Raw genomic sequence first — 16,339 nt, 5'->3', positions numbered from 1 at the left:
AGATTTTGTTGTTTAATAAACAAAATTTTTCAAAGGCTGGAAACCATGAAAAGGGAAAGAGAATAAATGATTGCTTTAAAGCAAAAATATTGGATGCCACTTACTTTGATGCTTTCTCTAAGCTACCTTCCATTTTAAAACTGTGCACTCTACAGATAGCTCAAGTGAGGCCATGAACATCTTTTGGGTGGCAGCAGTATGTTTTTACCACCCAAGACACCTAACTTTTTTCAATAACCTTATAGCAGAACCTCAACCACTTCTATAGCAACTTTGATGCTAGGAATCTTACTACCGCTTCCATACATGTTTATCTAGTTCATCCAAGAAAAAATAAAATGCATTGAGGAAACTTCCTCCAGTTGTTTCATAGAATGTTGAAATGTTTCTTTAGTGACTGGCTTATTTTGTCTTGTAGAGGACCTACCATGTCCCAAGCTCTTATTGAATTTTTCATGTACCGTGGAAAACGACTGAAGAGTTCCATCTTGACCTGTTGATATACACAGAAAATCCCTAATCAAGCTTCATTAAAACAAGGGACTATGTGAATTACAAATTTTATAAAATTCAACTTGAAAATCTTGAAGTTACAGTTTGAGACACTTTAAAGGGAAAACCAGATTACAACTACTTCGTTAAAATATTCAACATTTTATAGAATGCCATTTAGTAAGAACAAAGGATAAAATGAAAATGATGTACTAATAATTTTCAGCAGACTAACAGAATTTTTAGAATCTGACCATTCTGTCTCTGAGGATTAGTAAATAGAAGGACACATTAAGCATAGATAATAACATCTATAGTGCTTCTCAAGTAGACAAAAAGGACTCTTAGTTTTACCCCGACTTCTAAGTCACTCAAAGAGATATGTGAATCTAAATATGTGTAAATATCAAACCTAATACTGGGCACCCACATCTCAATACTTGCTGAAATAAACTAATAGTATGAAGCAGAAGCTCACTTGCACTTAGAATCTGCTGTCCATTCTGTCCATAATATCTGATATTGGTAAGAGGAGCACTATGACCCATTCTGAATCTCAAAAGTCGGCCTTCACCTGTAGGACCATCAAATATCCATATCTGCCAAGAAATAAAAACGTCAGTTCTTCTACAATGTTCCATCTGATCCGCAAGTAGTCAAATCACCCCCTACATAAATCAACTGGCATTGAGTAGTGCTTGCTAAGCCACTGACCCTGGAGCTACAAGGGAGAGAGTGGGTATTGGGGGAGAAATAAACTGTAATTCTTTCCCGCTTCACTGCAATCATGTCACCTGCTGTGCTTTTTGTTTCATCTATACCAATATCTCATTCCATATTCCTTTCATCTTCTAGGTTGAAAGCTGATACATTAAAGCAAGCTTGTAATAACCCAAAGGGTAAGTTAGATGAGCCAGGAAGATGTTAACAATAATCGTAATACCCTAAGAGCATTGTCAGCGCCATTTGTGACAAGAAGTGGCTCTCTATGGAGAAATGTCAGTCCGGCAATTGCTGTAGAGTGTGCACTTCTCATTTGGTTGATTAATTTTTTGTCTTCTAGATCCCAGAGTCCAATATGGCCACATGGGCTTCCAGCTGCCATTACTGGATGACCATCTGTTATTAAAATAAAATGCATTAAGAAAAATACTTCTAGATCCCCCAAAATAAACAAGAATTCTTCTCTCTTCCCTTTTAATCCATAAAGTTAGAAAAAAACTATATACCAATAACCTATTCATATTTCTTTGCCTTTTACTCCAGTATTCATTCACTTCTATTAGATTAAGCTACCAGAAGACAAAAAAAAATTGACTTTTAAAGTAGTGAATGTTAAGTGTTCTTAACTCCTATCAATAAGTATGTTAAAAGTTACCTGTGCGAAATGAAATTGAAGTAATGGGTCCCCAGTCTTGACGAAACTTCATTAATGTTTCATTAAATTTAATGTTATGAATGATAACTTGACCTGACATAAGACCAATAGCAACAACATCCACGGCTGGTGCCTAAAAATTAAATTATTCAAACTTTTACTTTCTTAAGCAAAATAGCTTTAATAATCCTGATGATACGCATCATTTATTAGGTGTTATCAAAAGAAATAATGAAGTATCTTCTAAAAGATGGCAGAAAAACTCAGGAAGTATTACCACTCCAGCATACTTTTTTATTCAGCATAGAAGTATTCAGAAATGATTTTTCCAAATTACTTCCCAGCTTCAATTCTGCCAGTCAACATCCCATCCTCATTCCCAAAACCTAGCTGGTAAGATTTTGGAAAGAAAACAGCCCCAACAGAAAAAGAAAGCTATGTATAAAATCACTACAGATCACTGGACTGGATGGAAACAGAAAAAGGAGACAACTCCTAGAAAACGTAAAGGCTTGCGCTATGCGTGGCAACATGTAACCAATTACAAAGGAAGTGAAGAATTGCTTATCCAAGAAAGTAGGAAAAACCTACAAAACATGTGAAAAGGCAAAAAAAGTTTTACAATTAGTCTGTTCCAGTTCTAACATTCTATGGTTATAATGGTCTATAATATAAGTCTTACATACAGGCTCTATTATGAATTTCTCTATTTTAGCAAAGATCAATGTCCAATATCATTATAGAATGGAATCAGGCTACACGTTTTATTAATTTGTCATCAAGTGTCTACTATGCATGAGACTCTGTGTAGAAATTGGAGATACTAAAACAAATATAATCCCTTGTCCTCAAGGGACCTAATCCTCTGATACTTATGGAGTCTTCTGGATAGGCAAAAGTGGAGCTAGGTTGATGGCAGTAAGAGAAGATAAGGAATACATATAAATTGGGCAAGTATAGACAATGGATACTGAAAAAGATAAGGGTATACTGGCTACATATGTGGCCAATATAAACACAAGATTCGCTGTAGACATGCATTCATTTATTTGTACATATTTTGCAGATTCATTAAAAAAAAAGCAGTTATTTCTTAAATAGTCCATCATCAAATCAAACATTAGGATTTTGGCTCCAATTATTTCAAATCATAAATCTCAACATCTTGGCAAATTTCTCTACATGACTTACAATACCCCTTGCATTGCTGAACACTCATTTCCAGTCTACACAAGACAATGGACTACATATACTTGCAAAATGATTAGAAACAAGGATCCATAGCAACCACAGGTTTAAGTCAAACTATAAGCACAAAGGACTCCAATAAGCGTTATTGGCAAAGGCATTATTACTTGTTTTAACTTACATTTCCAAAACACTCTTTCCTCAGGCTAACAATTTTAAAGGTAAACTAAGCTATATATTGTTTTGTCTTTACGTCTAAAATTATGATTGATTCCTGAAACTGAAGGATTTTCCTATTAACTTTGTTCCTGTTTGACTTAACAGAAAAATACTAACCTGCTGAAGAGCTGTCACTCCAACTTTCCATCCTGGAAATGTATATAGAAGTTTACTACAAGAAGAAAAATAGTTGAAAGCTGTATTTTTTTTTTTTTTGGAGGAAAACAGTATCAGCTACACATTAAAAAGTGAAATAATAATAGGTGATATTTATTAAGTTCTTACTCTTCCACACACTATTCTGATAATTAAGCTAATGTCACAAGGTTAGTAATATTGTCCAGACAAATTCTAGATCTCAAACTAACTACAGTGCTATGCCACCTCATTAAGAAATTAAATGTCCTAAGTGGAAAACAAATACGTGAGTAAAAATCATGTTATATTACAGGCTACAGTAAAAAAAAATTTAGGACTGTAGTATCTTTATAGAAACATCATCATGAAAGGGAATAACTTATATTTTAATAACAATATTATTTGCATGTTATATGACTGTCATATGACAACAGTAATGCTGCTCTCAATTTCAGAAGCAAGCCATGAATGATAAATAACACATCCACGGAGCAAACAGAGGTATCTGAAATCATTATAATTATCATTAAAGTATTAAATCATGTATTAAATTCTGTAAATGGGCAAAGACAGTATTTCTGTCACTATCCCTGAACCTAGCACAAAGTAGGCAGTCAATGGTATTTGTTAAATTGTAATGAAACACTGATTTAAAACATCAAACCTTTAATAATCTTATTTTCCCTTTTGAATTTATAAAGACTTTGGAAAAAAACAATTTGGATGGTCAAATATTTTTGTTTGCTTTTTAAAATGCTATACAAAGAAGTGTGAGCTGCCACCTTTTCCTACTGATAAATGTTTAAATAATGGATAGAAGTATTCAAAATCATGTATCCAGCCCTCTGGCTACATCAATATTACAGATATTTGCCATATCTATGGGAGATTATGGAAGTACTTTTAACCCTAAAAATCATTTCTAAATGCTAGCACTAAATTATTGATTTGCCTTTCCATCTTTTACCTTCTTCATGTACAGAAAATCTTCATGTATGGAAAATCAGAAGCTCCCTAGTAATAATCTCATAATTATTATTTTCTGATGGATCTCATAGATCTTTATTAAAGCCTTCTCTATAGCAATTCTTTACAGCTATTAGGTCATTAGTACATACTTTTCAGTGAGCATTTATGAAGCTGTCTAATGTGTGTCAGGATCACATGCCACCTTTCACATATGTGATGCCACCAGCAACAACTCCAAAAGCAAACATATAGTTATATCTCAGTATCTGTGGGGGATTGGTTCCAGGACTTCCCCAACCTCTCTGCTGATACCAAAATTCACAGATGCTCAAGTCCCTTACATAAAATGGTATGGTATTTGCATATAACCTTCACACATTTATGCATATACTTTAAATAATCTCTAGCTTACTTATAAAACCTAATATAATGTAAATACTATGTAAATAGCTGTTATACTGTACTATTTTAAAATGTGATGTTGTACTGTTGAATTATTATTTATTTATTTTTCCTTGAATATTTTTGATCCGAGGTTAATTGACTCCTCTGATACAGGGGACCAACTGTATTTATAGACAACCCTCCAAATAAATATAAAAGGGCAGGGAGAAATGAGACTTAAGTATGCATTAGGAAGTAGTATATGAGGATAAGGTGACAACTATGTTATTTTCTAACTAAAATACTTACTTGGATTTTACATTCCACAACTGCAGGCTTCCTTGTTCACTGCCCAGAAGTATTTTATTCAAGTAGGTACTTGGATGCAAAATTGCAGAAATTTTAAATACTGATTTATCAAAAGTCAACTGCAGGTATTCTTCTACAAAAGTGAAAGTTATAATTATTTTTTATAAAATAGTTTAAAATGTTTTATATAACCATATATTTATCACTTAAAGTAAGTATCACATCAAAGATTTATATGCTAAAATAAACCGCAGACTTAGATACTAATCTATAAACATTCCTTGAGAAATAAAATGAGGGGCAACTTGTAAATGTAATTTAATTTAGACTGTCAAAAATTTTCTGTAGCTAATAAAAATACTATTAAAAGTTTCATTCACTTTTGAATTACTTTACAGAAAAGCATAATAAAGTTAAAAAAAAAAAGATCCTAAGGATTAACATTAATGTTTCTGTAATTTGATCAACAGACAGGAGTGAATATTCCAAGTGAAGTGCTTATACTTAGCTCTTTCAGGGAATGAAGAGCCAATTATCTGGAAAGTTTGATGGGCCACTCAAAAAATGCCAAAAATAAAAGGCACACCTCAGTGAAATAAGAGTTTCCACAAAAGAATCTCTAATAAAGGAGAAAAAAAAAAAACCGTATAACCCTGTGGAGTGGGGGGTGGCATAGCCAGTGGTCACTTGCTCCAAGATAAAAAAAATTCTCTGAAATCTTTGGTTACATTCAAAATTTCTATGTTTGAATTCTGCTTTTCACTTTACAGTTCCTCCATGATTAAAACAATGTTTCACTCTATTTTCCAGTAAATTTGTGTATCAAAGAAGGTACATTTCACTAAATCTTTAGGTTCACATACTATCTGGCACACTGCTGTACAATTCCAGGGGTATGGGTACCACAGTTTAAGATGTATAGGTATAGGTGAAAATTATATAAACTTCACTTTGAATGCTATTTTAAGAGATCCTTGCCTTTATTCGTCAGTCACTACAAATGGCTCCCTGAAGATACTGGTTCAAGAGAGTCTGCTGGAGTGTAAGAACCAGATCCTGTAACCTAATAAAAGCTCTTTTAACTTCTATCTGCACAGGGAATACTTTTGGAATTCTGTTTCCTCCCTCTACTTGAGCAAAAACAAAACAAGAAAAGGGTTACTAATCTGAAATAAGAACCTGGAATAATTCCCAGAAATGCAATCTTCAGGATATTTACTAAAAAACAAAAACAAACAAACAAAAAAAACAGTGTATTGAACAATGAAATAACCAAGAGGCAATATAAGCTACAAATGTAACCAGATTAAAGAACTTAAAAGATTCAATTCATGATGAACCCAGTATTTTACTGAGGAAAGGTGTAGATATCCTAGGGATAAATTCTTCATGTTTAAAGATACATAATCCCATAAACATAGCCACTGTCTAAGCTATCACAGTTAAAAGAAACTGACTCATATCCCTAGGAAATGGATGTATATTTTCCTTCAGATTACAAGATCAAGTTTACTATTACAGTCTCCTTTACTAAAAGGTGAAAATACAAACCAAGAATTACTCAGGTATGAAAATACATCAATATTCACTCCACAGGGAAAACAATATAACAAATCATCAAAGTTGGAGAACTGCAATGGAAAATACATTAGTTGAGGTAAGCACATTAAACAGTTTATAAGTAGTTAACTTGCTAAAGTTGTTTATCTCTTTCTTACTCAGAACTTTTTTTCTTACACATGTTAAAGATTTTTGATTTTTTTAATTTCTTACTATTTACAGGCAAAATCTCTGGCATAGATGTTTACATAGATTTTAAATTTTAATTAACACATACTACCCTAAGATAAAGCAAATAAATGAGTTAACTCTTACCTTCTGAATATATGTGCCAAATAATAAGAATGCTGTCAGTATCAACAGAGATAATGTGGTCTCCAAAGGGTTGCAAGAGATGGATTTCTGCCTTATGACCCTTAAAGGTATGTACTATCTACAACATCAAAGTTTAAAAGAATTTCATATTATTACTCAGTCATCATGTCATATTACTCATATTATCCCAAAAACATGCTAATCCTGAGATGCTTCTGTTAAGAAATGTACCCCAACTTTTGATTATTCAAGGTTAGGATGAACACATAAATATTAAGGGACCAGGCATGTTCATCTGCTCCCTCAGCCAGTTCAACAATAAGGAAGTAAACTGTCCATTAAGAACAAAGAAATGAGACCTTTGAGGCTCAGCCTTCCATCTTGGGTTAGAGAGGAGGCATGCACACACACCTAGTTCCCTCAACCAATTCAATCAGTGCAACTACATATATCCTAGCGAGATGGTATATTCCAGAAGGCTGATCTCTATAGACTCCATCACCAACTGGCTTTCAGATGAGATGGGAAAGGGGGATATAGGGTCTTCTTCCCCATACCTTTCTGCTTTGACAGAGATCCTTACAGTAGCTGATCCCTCTATAAGTATAGCCCCTTCTCCATGGTTTCAGTTCTCACTAGATTCCAGTAACACTGTTTCTTCTCCTTGGCCCTCTGGCCTTAGGGGTGGTAACAACTTCCTACAGTTGACAGTGTCTGATGCCTCCCCACCCCTATTTTGTTCCCCTAACCCTGATCACACCTGTGCATAAAAGTCCTTTATTAAAGTCTCTGCATCTGAACCACATATAGGATATACATACAGGATAAAGTCTCCTCATGTAAATCACATATATCTCCCTGGGAAAACTATAAACAACAGTACAAAAATGAACATTTTTTCCAATTCTAAAAATCTGAACACCTTCCATTAAAGAACTCTACAGATAAGTTACCTTCCTCTGCCACAGGTAGTGATGATGAAAGACTGTGGGAACCACCTCACTCCAAGTCCCCGACAAGTACAGTGATACTATCATTTGGCTATCTTTGTATCCCCATTCCTACATTTCCTTTCATTCTAGACCACTAAGGCCAGGTCACTTCTCAAGCTAGTTGTTCCAGGACAAATTCAGAAACCAACTGGTAGATTTAGACCAGAAAAGATCTTTCCTTACCAGTGGAGAAAACATAGAATCTAGCTTTCTCTAAATAGGGAAAAGGCATCTGGTTTTTAGAAAAAGAGTTATAAGCTAAGTTATACATAATAAATAACCAATCCACGTAAAGTGGTGGTGCAAATATGAATTTTCCAGGGAAGTATTTTAAAACTATACTTAATAATACACATTACGTCCTATCTCAACAAATATACAAAATAGAAAACTCCCGAGATGGGAACTGACTGGGCATAAAAAATTTTGAAGAAGGTCTCCAAGTAATTCTGATATTCATCTCTGGCAAATAAACTGAAGTGAAGCATCAGTTTTAAGTAAGCCTTTTCTGAAAATTTATCTTCCTCCAGAAAACTGAATATACATTAGAAAAAAAAGAATACTGTATAGTTCCAGAGTGTGCTGGGTAAAGAATGACAAAATTAAACTTCCCTCCACTATCATGACAAACAACTACTGACTGACAAACAAGTAGTTTAGTGGTACCAACCTCTTTATTACGGGCAAATGCAGAGAAAACATTTCCATAAGCAGCAAAGACTAATCTGCCATCAGCTGCCATACAGCAGATATCCTGTGGAACAGAATTACCTAGCAGAAAATACAAAATGAAAGAAACAGGGATTTTTAAGATGTTAAAGAGAAACCTCAAGTATACATATAACATTTCTCATGGCTATAATTTAAAAATATATATAAATAAAGATCAAAGTTGAGAATCAGTGCACAAAATTTTAACTAAAATATTTTAGATATCTAATAGTAACTATCAAACTAAGGATAGGAAATCACCTTGTCCTTCCTTAAGAGAATGTCTAGGATTTGCAGAAATAAAAACATAATCCTAGAGAAATGAAAGGAAGCTTTTTGAGGTTATTTGGAAAAAACTGTCATTTGAAACACAAAGCTCTGACAGTCATCCAGTCTTCATGTGAACATCTTTTTTTTCTTCTTTTTTTTTGAGAGACTGAGTCTTGCTGTGTTGCTCAGGCTGGAGTGCAGTGATGCAATCTTGGCACACTGCAACATCCGCCTCCCAGGTTCAACTGATTCTCCTGCCTCAGCCTCCCAAGTAGGTGGGATTATAGGAGTGCACCACCACACCCGGCTAATTTTTCTATTTTTAGAAGAGACAGGGTTTCACCATGTTAGACAGGCTGGTCTTGAACTCCTGACCTCAGGTGATCTGCCCACCTCGGCCTTCCAAAGTGCTGGGATTACAGGCGTGAGCCACCATGCCTGACCCACGTGAGTATCTTCTGGAACATCAAGTTCACTAATAACTCCAGAAAAATTTTAAAAGTAACTCAAAATCTAAATCTCCAACTCTACCCTTTGGACCAACCCAAAAATATTACATATGGTATTCTATATGCCTATTCCTAAAACATTTAAAGACAATATTGTTTCTACAGTCTTCTCCAAGGGAAATATGCCTATCGATCTTTAGCATTTCTCACGTGACATATGATTCTTCTCTCAGTATCCTGGTCACACTGACCTTTTCATTTCCTCTTTTGGGGCAGGAGGGTTAGTAGACACAGGATTGTTGTACTTTTCATGCTGCAAATTCCATATTAGGATTTGTTTGCATAATCCTGTTTTATAAGTTTATCATTCACTTTTGTATTCAACTTAAGTTCCAATGCCTTTCTTCTGCCTTCTATTATTAAAATATAAGTTTAATAGACATAAACATTACAGTCCTTGTAGGTCTTCTGTTTCTCTCACAAGAACCATATTTGATGGTAAAACAAGTACCTCTCAGCCCTGAGAAATGTTTTATTCTATTAGATAGTTTAAAAAAAAAAAAAAAAAAAAAAACCCTTCCATTGGAAAGCAATACCAAAATGTGAGAAAAGGGAAAACTTTGCCTTACAGTAGAAGGAATGATGGCAAAAGAAAATCACTATAGGCTGACTATGCTTTATCTGAAATGCTTGAGACCAGAAGTGTTTCAGATTTTGTTTTTTTTTGGATTTTGGACTATTTGTATAACCAGGTGAATGTTCCTAATCTGAAAATCTGAAATTGGAAATGTTCCAATGAATATTTCCCTGTTAACATCATGTTGACTCTCAAAAAGTTTCAGACTTAGGAGCATTTTGGGTTTCAAATTTTTGGATTAGGGATAATCAACATGCATTTGGCAACCATCATACTAATAACTGATTCAGGCAAGTATCATCATGAAATATAAAAGCAGCAGGTAATAACTTTGAAGAGTACTAAGATATTTACATAGTCCCAGTGCATACTACTAAAAGATACTTACTCGTTACAAATGACAAAACACTAACTTAAAAATAGAGCCTCCTAACCAATCACTACCAGGAACAGAACCAACTAACAGCATGTGCCTTCTGAAACAATTCACTGTGATTCCTCCCAAGGGGTACAACCTAAATCTAATCCTGAAGAAATGTCAAAAAAACTCAAACTGAAGGACATTCTAAATGAACCTGTACTCTTCAAAAATGTCAATGTGTCAATGTCATGAAGCACAAAGAAAGTCTAAAGAACAGTTCCAGATTAAAGAAAATAAAGATACATAACAACTAAAAGCAAAACATGATTCTATCCTGGCACCCTTTTTTGTTGCTGATAATGTAAGTTTATGAGACATACATGTTACCTTCGCTTCCTTATATGCTCTGTAAGTCTCAAATTTATGTGAAAATAAAAAAAAAATGTTTAGATGTGCATAAATTCAGAATAAAGTCCATACTTACTTACTGCAACCAGACTAAGTTTCTGAACCTGTTTAAAAAAGAAAAAAGGTTAAATTTTCATTAACAAACATAATCATAATAACCTAACATCTGAGGATTAAGATATAACCTCATACGTATATTTGCTATGCTGTCCTTCATAAGAAGGACACTTATTGACACTAATTTTCATTATTAGGAAAGTTTATATTTTTAACGGTATTTCACCAGGAGTGGTGATGGAAGGGGTAGGTAAATGTTTTCTATAATGGGCCAAATATTAAATATTTTAGGCTTTGCAGGCAATGCATGTGGTCTCTGTTGCAACTACTCACTTCTGCCACCGCAGCATGAAAACAGCCATACGTAATAGATAAATAATGTGCATGGGTATATTAAACTTTTATCTACAGATACTGAAATTTGATTTTCACATAGTTTTCATGTCATGAAATATCCTTCTCCCTACCCCCAGCCTGCCCCCACAAACATTTAAACATGTCAAAATCATTCGTAACTCCTGGGTCATACAAAAACAAGCAGAGGGCTAGACTGGCTTATAGACTGTAATTTGCTGACCCCATTCATGGCTACTGATCCAGCTGTATGACCCTGGAAAAATAAGCTCCCTGTGCTTCAAATTCTTCATCTGTAAAACAGGTATTTATTTACTTTATAGGATTGTTATGAGGATTCAATGAGTAAAATCTGTGTAAAACAGAATGGGGCCAGTCATATAGTAACTGCTCAATACATGATAGCTACTACCATCACTACCACCACCTATTCACAACTTGTCTAGTTTCCCCTATAGAAGAAACTAATCTGTAGGACTGTAGGAAGTCTGACTGGGGACAGCATATATAGCCACAGTCATGGGATAGGGCACTTGTAGACCCAATTAGTGACTTCGGTTCATTAGCTCCATTTTTTTTTTCTTTTTACTCCCAAGTATTTTCAGTTTTAGCAGTCATAGCCCAATGCATTGGTTAATCTGAGCAGTGTACAGTCTGGGTAAAGAACATTTACATGCCATGATGTTACGAATGTATCATCAGTGTTAGAACTAGAGGAGACCTTAAAAGCCATCTTTATTATGACTAAATGTCAACACACAGTAAGTAAATTGTTAACTTTATAAAATGTGCAAATATGTTACTCTCCTCACCCCAGGGTTTCTTTGGAAGTAGAATATAGAGAAAAACACCTGTGTCTGTGTGTAACGCAGTGTCAGGAAAGACACTGTACCAAAGACAAGATTTCAAGAGTTATTTCAGTAATAAACTTAGAAAAATTACGTTTCAAGGAAGAAAACATTAACCAGCAAAAGCAAAAGTTAGCAAGCAAGGAACAAGTGCAGAGAATGGTAACACTAAATACTTTCACATGATTAATGATAGGGTTCTAACCCACCCTGTCTCCATTACGAACTCAGACTCTGAGAAACCCAATTGCTCTTCACCTCAGCTCTGCCCTCACTTTCCTTTTCCACTAACTCAACTAGTTCCTAACTCCCAGCTCTTTTTGCTAACAAGCCATTTGATATCCACAATCCTCCAAGAGAGACAACTCTACGTGTTTTCCAGAAAAGAAAGTACTTAATTAACACTGACTATTATCATCCTCCTCATCAAAGTTCCTGTTCTCACAGAGGTTACATTCTTTTGGAGAAGACAAAAGAAACAAGTAAACAAGGGACACTATTACAATGATTGATGAGCTGTTAAAGAAGAAAAAATCATCACTAACAAGTAATTTATCTGAAATTTACTTTAATAGTTTATATAAAGGTGCTACGGTATAATCACACCTATCTTGCAAAGAAATGGTTGCAAGGCTTTGAGTGACAGTGCCAGACACTTTGCGTTAGTTGAAAATAACTGATTGCTATCAGATATTTTCCCTAACGGTAATTAATCTCACCATCTCCGGTTCTCCCAATGTATTCTACCTAGAATGAATTTCTAACTCAGCTCGTGTCACCAGTAACGTAATAGCGTGCATGTTTTTCTCTCTCATTAAGAATGCAAGAGATAGAGGTTTGTCTTAATTATGTTTCCACCTTCAAGGGAAGGTCAATAAATATTCACTGAACAAATATTACTGCCATACAACTGAGATGTTCTCTAGCGGTTTCCCCTTGGCCAGGCTGCCTCTGAAACACGCCCCAGGAGGACTGCAAGTGCTAAATCAGCACGTGGACGTGACCGGATGGCGAAATATTAATAGGACAGGGAGGGGTTAAAGAAGGGAAGCCCGTGGTAGATGGGAAGGGAGAACCGGATTGCTCCAGGACAGAGTTAGGGGCCAAGGAGGGTGGTTTTCCTGGGACGCCAACAAAAGAAGTCACTCACGTCATAGGTGTGGAAACTCTTGCCCACGCAGGTTGTTACATAGAACCGGCGCTTGAGCGCGCTGAACCGCACCACGTGTGGAATGTCGTTGCTGAAAAGTCCCAAGGCCCGGAACCCCGCAAAAAGCGCGCTGGCCGTGCGCCTTTCTGAGGCCCGTTCCATTGCCGCCGCGATCCCGGCTCCTCTCAGCTCTGGTCCTGAAGGAAAACACGTACCCAGTCCCTTCAACGTGTCTAGTGGAACAGTCCTCTGCCAGAGCTGCAGACACAAGACCGCTTCCGGCGCCCGCTGCGAATCGCGTTTCCGGAGACTGCCCTCAGTGCAACACATAAAGTTCTCCCTCCAGAGCTCACATGGGAGGCGTAACTTCGGTTCCGAGGGCCAAGGTCTCCAGCACTTTGCCCAGCATTGTTCTCCAGCTCTTTTGCGGCGGAAGGAAGCTCTTTAGGTTCCGACGGAACCGCAAGGGCGGGAAACAAAGAGGGAAGCACGACGCCCAGGAGAATGGAGGGGAGGTCGACGCCTTGGAGACGGAAACGATTTAAACATGTGATTATTTAAAACTGTACAAAAAGATGAGACTGGAAAAATGTAAACACTGGATATCTGATGATATTAAGGAATTATGTTTAATTTTTACATGTGATAGTAGCATTATGATTACGTTTTTAAAGATCCTCATCTTTTGGATACATATTGACATATTTACAGATGAAAACTATAATGGGACATTTCAAAGGTGACAGAGGGATTCACAGACCCTCTGGGGAGTAGAACTAATTATTTGGGAGGAGGGAACTGCTCACTTGGGCAACTTGGATAAGTGTAGATTCCTCCCAGAAAAGGAAGATAAATATTAAATGTTATTGGGACCCCTGGATTAAGTCAGTATTCCTTGAGGTCGGCTGTCAAAAGCAGACAGTAGAGGTTCTAAAGAGGACCTCATGATAATGCAAAGGGGAGTCTGGGCAGTTCATTAGAGCTAAGTGCCTTAGGATGCCGAAGAAGACTGATTCCAGTGAAGTGGGTGTCAAGACGCCTCACTCCTCGGGAGCCAGCTGCCTTACCAAGATGTAGGTTTGGGGAACAATCTCTGAGCATGTGAATGTTAACTAAAACAGTGGTTACCTTAGAGCCCAGGACCAAAGTTCAACATATGGAATAACCTCTTATCTTACTGTTTTATTTCCATTTCATTTCGTTAATGAAAATGTTTTGGCAGCCTATTAAGGTTTGGGTCGAGTGACTAATGTAAATATACTTGTACTTGAGAGGGATAAAAAGGGTATATTTACTAATGTAAATATACTTGCACTTGAAAGAGATAAAGAGGGTCTATCTCTACACAGATCAGTGTACTCTCTCGGGTTCCTTCCAGTTCTAAAATGTAATTATTTTATTATGAAACAAAAGTCACTTGTTAGCTAATTTGAATATCTGACTCATACATTCTTCAACAAAAAAAATTTTGATTTATTTTATAGTTCTTGGCACAAAGCCTCAAACACTTTGGATGTTAAGATCATTAAGGGGCAGATGCTAACAGAATGAGAGCTTGTTATTTAGTCCTTGACATGTTGTACTTACTTGTATTTTCATTTTTACCCCGGATTTCTCAATAGCAGTGCACATTTTGAGCCATGTTTGTGGTATGACTTAAAAGTGAACAAGTTGCTAATTATTTGTAAATGTTATTTAAATTAAAAAAGAGGGGAAAAGAGCATCTCACTGTACTATTAACTTATTTATTAGGCTTGTTTTATTTCAATAGTTTAGTGGGTAAGCTCCATAAAGGTAGAGAATTTTTTTTTTCTGTTTTGTTCATTAATACATAACAAGCACCCAGAACAGTGTCTGGAACAAAAACGGTGCTTAATAAACATTTGTGTGTTTTTTTTTTTTTAAAGCTACATTTAAGTACAAAAATGCTAAAAATGTGGAAAGTTCTCTCTTTTTTTATGTTAGTCATATTCCCTCCTAAAGTAATGAGTTGTGTACTTTAGCATCTCCGATATTTAAACTCCCTCCTGTAAGAAGATGTGTATCTCTGTCCTTTGTCCAAGACTTGTAGCAAATCCTTCATGGTGGAGCAGGAATAGGAAGCGTTTGACTTACTGTGGCCAGTGCATATGAGCAAACATGATGTTCAGCAAGTCCCAGCAGATGCTTGAAGAGTCATTGTCTGTTTCTACCAACTCTCTTGCTCTTTTCTGTTGCCAAAAGAGAAAGGCATGTCTCAAACAGGAGCTGCTTTTTCAGCCTGGGTCCTGAAATGAGGTCTGTAGACAAAGCCTGCAGCTGACTTGAGGTTGCCAGTTTGTAATGTGAGTGAGAATTAACTGTTGTTGCAAGCCAGTGAGACTTGGTGTTTGTTTGCCTTCTAATTACAACCTAGCAAAAGTCCATGTGAATTTTGGAGAAATGTGTGAGAATTAGCATCTAAAAATAAAAAAAAAATAGTTTGTTTTACTTTATAGAAGTATTAAAGCTCTGTTACAGAAAGTGAGGACTGGGCCACAGGTTCACAAATGACAAATATCCTCTAATATGATGTTAAGGTTTCCAAATTATTCATGTTCTTAGTTGTGTGTCCAAGGATGACACAGAATAAAGGCTCAGTGGATGTTTGATGATTGAATAAATGCAAGTTTAATTTTTTTATTTTCCATTTTTTGGGGAAAAGAAGGGGTAGGGTTGTTTAAAAAGAAACTGTGGGCCAGGCACGGTAACTCATGCCTGTAATCCCAGCACTTTGGGAGGCCAAGGCGGGCAGATCATGAGGTCAGGAGATTGAGACCATCCTGGCTAACATGGTAAAACCCCATCTCTACTAAAAATACAAAAAACAATTAGCCAGGTGTGGTGGCATGTGCCTGTAGTCCCAGCTACTAGGGAGGCTGAGGCAGGAGAACCACTTGAACCCAGTAGGTGGAGGTTGCAGTGAGCCAAGATCGCGCCACTGTACTGCAGTCTGGGTGAAAGAGCGAGACTCCGTCTCAAAAAAAAGCAAGCTGTGAAGAATAATGATAGATTGCAATGACATTGATTGATAGTTTCCTTTTTCCATTTGCACAGAGCAGGTGCCAGGAATCAGATAGTTTATATGATAGTTGCTGCTGCCGATTCGGTTTCTGACTCATGATGGACTTT

At 36.2% G+C, this 16,339-nt stretch overlaps 1 protein-coding gene across 1 annotated transcript in view; it reads right to left on the bottom strand.

The window, feature by feature from the left end:
• The window catches only part of WDR36 (WD repeat domain 36), a 37,451-nt gene extending 23,941 nt beyond the window's left edge, over positions 1-13,510 (bottom strand). Inside the window, exons 1-10 of the mRNA XM_002815779.3 lie at positions 13,190-13,510; positions 10,857-10,884; positions 8,615-8,715; positions 6,953-7,070; positions 5,078-5,210; positions 3,395-3,449; positions 1,871-2,003; positions 1,436-1,611; positions 971-1,091; positions 428-493 (exon numbers count right to left, since the gene is read on the bottom strand). Of these exons, the coding sequence (XP_002815825.2) occupies positions 428-493; positions 971-1,091; positions 1,436-1,611; positions 1,871-2,003; positions 3,395-3,449; positions 5,078-5,210; positions 6,953-7,070; positions 8,615-8,715; positions 10,857-10,884; positions 13,190-13,351 (1,093 nt within the window). The 5' untranslated portion in view covers positions 13,352-13,510. The remainder of the gene's footprint in view (positions 1-427; positions 494-970; positions 1,092-1,435; positions 1,612-1,870; positions 2,004-3,394; positions 3,450-5,077; positions 5,211-6,952; positions 7,071-8,614; positions 8,716-10,856; positions 10,885-13,189) is intronic.
• Between the last annotated feature and the right edge of the window lie 2,829 nt (positions 13,511-16,339).

The sequence above is a fragment of the Pongo abelii genome, chromosome 4, assembly GCF_028885655.2.
Source record: "Pongo abelii isolate AG06213 chromosome 4, NHGRI_mPonAbe1-v2.0_pri, whole genome shotgun sequence".
In the NCBI taxonomy this organism is placed as follows: domain Eukaryota; kingdom Metazoa; phylum Chordata; class Mammalia; order Primates; family Hominidae; genus Pongo; species Pongo abelii.
The sequence above is the reverse complement of the archived record's forward strand: the minus strand, read 5'-3'. Positions and strand labels throughout refer to the sequence as shown.